Here is a 7,570-nt window from a genome sequence, read left to right as displayed (position 1 = left end):
GAAATCCAGCTTAGAAAATACTCTCGATCCTCCTAATTGATTGAAGATATCATCAATACAAGGAAGTGGATACTTATTCTTCACTGTCACCGCATTCAACTCCCGGTAGTCGATGCACATCCGCTTGGATCCATCCTTCTTCCCCACAAGCAACACAGGTGCTCCCCAGGCTGATACACTAGGTTGTATCAATCCTCTCTACAAAAGATCATCTAACTGAGTTCGAAGCTCGGCTAACTCAGTCAGGGGCATGCGATAAGGGGTTTTGGAGATCGGTGCAACTCCAGCTTCAAATCGATGGAAAACTCAATCGCTCGAACCGGTGGCAATTCGTAAATATCGTCGGGAAACATGTCTTCAAATTCTCGAACTACATCTGGTTTCTCAGATTCCACTTGCATTGCAGCTAACGTCGCCTTCTTTGGTCTAGCTCTATACTCCATAGGTCCGGCCGATGTACTGCCACTAAGGAACTCAAATCTCGGGTGATCTGGTATCTCGAATACTACGCTCCGACGACGACAATCAATAGTGGCAAAGAATGACCCCAACCAATCCATCCAAAATACTGCATCAAAACTCGGCAAATCAATCACCAGAAAGTCTGCAAAGAGTTCCCTCCCGCAGATAACCACAGGGCATGCTTCATAACCATTGGATGCTACTAAGACGCCACTGCCAGTGTTAAAATTCCAGCCCGTAGTCAGAAGAGATATAAGAAGAGAGTGGGCACTCGCAAATCAACGAGACAAGAAACAATGGGAGGCTCCAGAATCAAGGAGTGATAAAGCAGGAACGAAAAAAACAAGAACATTGCCTATTATAGGAAGATGTAAATGCAACTAACTTAGTATTCATAAACAATCCTATCATGATATCATTATGTGATGCTAAATAAGGAAGTTCATATGCAAATAAGACTAAGATGAATAATTCTTACCAGTGATAACCTGGTCGTTCGCCTCAGCTTCTATGACTGACATCATAAACATCTGTCGCCGAGGTTGTTGTCTGTGTGCCTCCTGATATAACTGTTATTGTTGGGGAAGTGGCCCTGCTCGAGGATAAGATCTATGCTGAGGTGGTGCTGCTGGGGCTGGTCGAGGTGGTGCTGCTGGGGCTGGTCGAGGTGGTGCTGGAAGAGCTGACCGAACTGGAGGTGGGGGCAAACGAGCCTGCTGCTGCTGAGGACAATCCTGACTGATATGACCCGAGATCCCACAAGTATAGCATAAACGATATGTCCGGCATGGCTACAATAGGAACACTTCACCGAAAGCTGGCTCTGAAACTGTACTCCAGGACGCTGATAAGGGTGAGCCTGATGAGATGGCTGATGCTGGGAATGCTGCTACCTATGCGAAGCCTGCTACTACTGTCTCAGAGGGGGACGCTCGATATTCTGGACCGGAGCTACTGGTGTCATGCTCTGAATCACGTGAGAGTCTTCAGGTTCCTTATGCATGCTCTCAATCTCGCGTGCTACATCTAGTATCGCATCATGGGTCGCCAAGGCTCTACCTGCCAGAGCCATCCTAATGTACTTGCCCAGACCCTTCTGAAACTGATGCCTCCTAATCGTAGGGTCTGTAACCAAGTGGGGAGCATATCGGCTCAAAGAAGAAAACCCGGCCTCGTACTCATCAACTATTCACCCTCCTTGCTTAAGCTTAACAAATCTTTGTAGGAGTTCATCCCGAGCTGACTGAGAAAAATATTTCCTGTTGAAGCGCTCGGTGAATGTCTCCCACAGGATGGGCCTCTCCAGATGAGTCTTCTTAGCTGCCCACCTTATCCGAGTGGTATCGGTGAGCTAAATATCCATGAGGTCCACCCACTCAGCATGGGCAATGCGGGTCACTGTGAGAATACAGTGACCTTGAGAAACTCCTCTGCTGCTAAAGGTCCTCGGCACCAGAAAAGGAAGGAGGCGGCATATATCAAAACTCTCTAACTCCAGACTCTGCGCGAGGGAGAGGCTGGTGTTGAGTCTCCCTGTGTAGCTGTCCAGCCAAGTGCTGCTAATTGGTGAGCAATCCCTAAATCATCGCCAGAAGTTGGTTTGGATCCACTTCGGGCTGCGAGGCACTGCTACTAGACGGGTTACTAAAACCTCGAGTACCCACCATGGTTCTGAAGGAAAATGAGGATCAAAGAATTAGGGTTAAAATCAAAACAATATATTAGAAAATAGGGGCTAAAACATAGTTAGCAAGATAATAGTATAAGAACTTAATTATAGTCTTACGGATGAAATATGATATGTATCTAAATTGTCTACTATATTCTTACTAGTGAGGACTCAGGACCGAGACCTGCATGGGCCACCACTAAAACCTGTCACGCCCCGCTTCCCAAAATACTCGGGAATCGGAACGGGAACAAGTCCGCGACGTATTAGATTGAGAAGAAATATACACTATTATTTTTTTCCTTTTTCTTTTCTTCTTAATCTAATACGCTAAGCGTCAAATACATAAATCTCAATCACAGATCCCCGATCACAATAGAAAGAATATAAAGACAATCTAGAATAAGAAATAAACATAACATCCATAGTAAATCATCCCAGACATAAAAATATAGGTCAAACATACCCTTATTACAAAAACGGTCCAACTAGGAATAAAAACACATAGTCTATGATAAAAGAAAAATACTAATAAAATAACTGAATCCATTATCAAACTAAGGACAATACTATAAAGAGTTCTAATGTTTATCAGCTACTACAGAAAAGAAAAACACGTCTAAGCTTCAGTTTATTTTTCCACTCCATCGGAAGGACATTCCGGTTGGGCATACACTGGCTCGGCTGCATCATCGAACTGAACCTATTCGTCTCCTAAGTCAGACGCACACCAGAGAAAACATGTGTACGTCAGTGTACATGGCACACGACAAGATCTCACATGAACAAATAAAACGGTCTAAGGACTCATGCTATAGCAATAACAATACTAACAAGAAAGACAATGATACATGCAACATGAAATCTAATGGTAACATACAGCTATATGATTACAATAACTGGGTCAAATACTAACCAACCTATAGCTCAGTGGTCCACATCTTACACAGAGTCAACGCTCTTGTCATCGGATAACTGGCTGTTCACAAATCCCCTACGTACATCCAGTCCCGCTACACATGCATCCAAGGGACTACATGTAAACCATTTTCTGCCTGGTCCGAACTCAAGTAAAACTCGGGTGACGAAACGATTCCACTGACTAAAGTGATGTACACACTTCACTTTAGCCCTACAAACCAACCCCAGTGGCGACACCAACCACTGGCGTGAGCCTGGAAGATACATCAACAGTCTTATCCGATCACCTGAACACTGACTTCCCCATCCCAACTCTTCTTGTTTTTTTAAGTTAACCATAAACTCATTAAAAACTCGGGTTCACCGCCTAACCAGTCAACACACTCACACATATCACTAAGTCTGTTCATGATGCACAGGGCTACTAAATCATGAACTACTAAGGTTCTCAATACGTCAACAGATCATGAAGATAGTATGGCATGTTAAACATAATTAAGCAGTTTTATGAAGCAGAAATGAGAACTTTAATGAACATGAAATGCATAAACAAAATACTATAGCATGAATACAATACATGAGGGGGCTTCATTATTATCTTACCACTGGGATGTCCGAACTTCTCATACAAATTATCCGTACTTACGTATTCTCTAAATAATAATACGGTAAAAAGAAAACTAGAAACCGATGTCGTTTTGCACATGAAATGTCCCGCTCTACAACGATCAGTCATACTATCATAATAATAATATTCTTTTTCCAAAATTATTCTTTAAAACTATTTCTCATTATAACTAATTTAAAATAAAAATATTTATGTAATATATATTTATATTAATTTCTTTCTACATGAAAAGTAATATTTTCCTATTTTATAAATTTTCCTTAATTAATTTCTTTTTGATGAAATTACGTAATTTCTAATTTAACACCTCACTTGTCATTTCAAAATAAGATTCTAAAATAATTCTTTTTCCTCGAAATAGATTCTTTAAAAAAAACATTTTTTAAAATAATTCTGTTACCAAATAAAATTCTTTTAATTTATGAAAACTATTGCGAAAATGCTACTCATCACACATCTATAATTCAAATCAACAACATTCACCAACGGCTCACGCAGTTAATTATAATACAACTAATCTACTCATATAGAATGTAAATATCGAAATAATAAAAAGGAGAGGTGAGATCTTACCTGCGACGCAGATCGGATCCGATGTGAGAAGCGGGGTTCCGGTGCGTCGAGCTGATGGCGACGCCGACGGCGCCGGTCGGCAGAGGAGCGCGACCTGGCTGTGACGACATGGCTCGGGCGACGAGGCTGCTGGGCCAGAGGCCGGTGTTCGGAGTTCGGAGTCGGGCTGTACGCACGAAAGGGTGAGGCTGAGCAGATCCACCATTGGATCTGAGTGGTGCAGCTTGCTGGAGTTTTGATTGCGGGGCTGACGGGGGAGGTGGGTATTGTCGATGCGGCAGAGACGGCGTCAGCGGCTGCTGTGACAGCTGCCGGGAGGGGATGGCCCTGCAGAGATGAGCACGCAGGAGCGTTCTAGGGGGTTCCAAGGCGCGCGCGCGGGTGAGGTCGAGCACGGAGGTAGGAGCGAGGCGATCTGCTACTGCGCTACAGCGTGAGTTTGGGGCGCAGAGGAGTAGTGCAGCGACGCCGCGCGTTGCGGTGAGCGCGATGATGAGCAGGTGGTGAGCGCTGAAAATTCGTGGAGGTGTCGGACGGAGAGAGCATGTGAAGGCGGCCGTGTTTGGGTTGCGGAAGACGAGAGATGACGGAGAGAAGAGAGAAAAAAAAATAGATGAGGCGCGGCTGAATTAAAATTAAAACGAGAGAGAGAGGGAATAATATATATAGGATTATAATTAGAGTTAGAGTTTAGGTATTTAACTAAAATAATTAAAATAATTATTACGGGTACTAAAAAAATTAACTAATTACACAATAATTATCTACAACTAAAAACGTACATGTTGTGCTATTACAACAATTGATGCGAAATAGTCAAAAAATACGCATATTGTATAATTAAACGAGAATAATTAATAAATAAGATATATTTACTTATTTTTTAAAATCAAATAATTATGGGATAATTATATACACAGTAAAACATACTAGTTGTTCTAATATGACAGCAGATACGTAATAATTAAAATAATATAATAATTTACACAAATAATACGTAATTAATAATTCAATATAATACACGAAATAATACGTAATAGTAACACTAATACAACGTATTATTTAAAATAATATGTAATAGTACTGATAATACAACAGATCAATTTTAGAAGATTTTACCACTCAAAATAAATTTATAGATATTAAAATCTATTATATAAATATAAAATTTGGATTTTAAATCATAGAAAATTGTAGAAAATTAACAAAAATACAAATACTATTCTAAAAATAATAACTAAATATTTTAAAATAATAGAAAACTATTTTAATTAGTATTAAATTTTACGGTCATTACACCTTAAAATCAGACTTCGTTTTGATCTTGAGAAGAGTACTTATCTCACTTTGTTGAGATATTTACTTCAGCTCTTGTTTCTTTTATGAAACAAGATTTACCGGATCTGATACTCGGTGGTCCACGAATCAAAGAGTCTCTGGCACAGGCAAAGTTCACACACAAGCAGCGATCGATAAACGATCATGCGTGTGTTTCTAGAAGATCCCCCTGTTTATTTTCATTGTGTAAGAAAGTCTTATAAAAAGACTTAACTTTCTTTTTTTGAATCTATAAGACGATAAACATGTAATGGATTTAGCAATGAAAAAGATTTCTGATGCAAACATCATCAGACAAATTTCTAGGATTTATTATAACATTAAAGGAATACTTGTCAACCCCAAAAAAGTGAAAGTCATCCAAGAGATGTCGCCTCCGAGAAATCTTAAAGAACTTAGAGGTCTACAAAGATGATAAGCATATATCCATAGGTTTATCGCCAACTTATCTGGGAAATGTCATCTATTTTAGAGATTTATAAAGAAAAGTGTTTCATTCGTCTGGGACGACACTTGCCAAGAAGCTTTCAACGAGATCAAGGGTTATCTCACAAAGACGTCGGTTCTAGCCAGACTAGTATTAAGTAAACCATTCCTAATCTATGTTAGAGTAATAGACCACTCTCTTGGAGCACTTCTTGCTCATAAAAATGATAATGTCCATGAACAAGCCATTTATTACCTTAGCAGGACTATGATTGGTGCCAAGCATCGCTACAATTTAGTCGAAAAGGAATATTTAGCATTGGTCTTCGCAATTCAAAAGATACGACATGACGTTCGTGTCATAGAAAGTAATCAAGGGTCAAGCAATAGCTTACTTCCAGTGGAGCATCCCATCCCTGAGTCTTCTAAACTCTATGAAGACATCCCGGATGAAGTCTTTGAGTTGAATACTACTACAGACCATCAGATATGGTAACTGTACTTCAACAGCACATCATGACGCAACCATAAATGAAGCAATTGTTGGAGGAGTGGGGGTAATGCTCATTGATCCTCATGAACATGTTCTTCCTCGGGCATACTCATTGATCGAGCCATGCTCCAATAACATAGCCAAGTATAATGCCCTTGTAATCCGCCTACAACTCGCTCAAGACATGTGTGTCAAATATCTTGAAGCCTACGGTGATCCCAAGTTGATCGTGAATCAGATCAAAGGAGAATATAAGGCTCACCACAACAACCTCATACCCTACCACAAAGCAGCAACAAAGCTTGCTCAGTCCTTCGAAGGTTTCTACATCAGCTATGTAGCTCACCACGAGAACAATCATGCAGACGCTTTCGCATCCCTTACGGACACACTTCCTTTGATGCACAAATCAACTAGGTGTATCATAGTGGCTAGCCATCAATTATGCTCCCCAGAGCAAATTATTGAATCAAACGAAGTGCATGTCATGCCAACTCACTTTGAAGATATTGATTAGCGGTTCCTAATTATTAACTATGTCTTGTACGGGATACTACCTGATAGTCTAAAGCAAGCAGTCTCTATTCAAAGAAGGCTCCATGCTTCTTCTATGATTTTGCTATGCAGACGTTATACTGATGGTCTTTTGATGATATGTTGTTCCGATGCTTATCACCAAGTGAAGCTCGAGACGCATTAAAGCAAGCTGATGGTGGTGCATGTTGAGCTCATCAACCAGGTCCCAAACTTCAAGACTGACTTCGTCATTTAGGTTACTACTGACCGACAATGATAGTAGATGCAGTAGAATATGTTAAACGATATCATGCGTGTCAAGTCCACGTTGATTTCCTACATTAATCTCTGGAGGAGTTACATCCAACTGTTACCTCCATTAGAAACATGGGGCATATATATCATTAGGATGATCAGGCCGTCGTACGCTAAAGGTCATCGATTCATCTTGTTACAAATTACATCTCCAAATGGGCCGAAGTTATTCTCCTCAGAGAAGTTAAGACATCTCAAGTGATCAAATACTTAAGACATCACATGATCT

The 7,570-nt window shown here is 40.5% G+C and overlaps 1 protein-coding gene across 1 annotated transcript; it reads right to left on the bottom strand.

Moving 5' to 3' along the window:
• LOC109839180 lies at positions 243-1,251 on the bottom strand. The gene is made up of 2 exons (XM_020407611.1): positions 1,172-1,251; positions 243-675 (listed from the first exon to the last, which is right to left on the bottom strand). The coding sequence occupies exons 1-2, from the start codon at positions 1,249-1,251 to the stop codon at positions 243-245; spliced, it is 513 nt and encodes a 170-aa protein (XP_020263200.1).

This window comes from Asparagus officinalis, chromosome 4 (genome assembly GCF_001876935.1).
Source record: "Asparagus officinalis chromosome 4, Aspof.V1, whole genome shotgun sequence".
Classification (NCBI taxonomy): domain Eukaryota; kingdom Viridiplantae; phylum Streptophyta; class Magnoliopsida; order Asparagales; family Asparagaceae; genus Asparagus; species Asparagus officinalis.
The sequence above is the reverse complement of the archived record's forward strand: the minus strand, read 5'-3'. Positions and strand labels throughout refer to the sequence as shown.

Coding starts and splice junctions, on each gene's coding strand:
- LOC109839180 (XM_020407611.1), bottom strand. CDS start 1,251: ATGCCGGACATATCGTTTATGCTATACTTGTGGGATCTCGGGTCATAT. Junction 676..1,171: donor TCCTCAGCAGCAGCAGGCTC/GTTTGCCCCCAC, acceptor TAACACTGGCAG/TGGCGTCTTAGTAGCATCCA.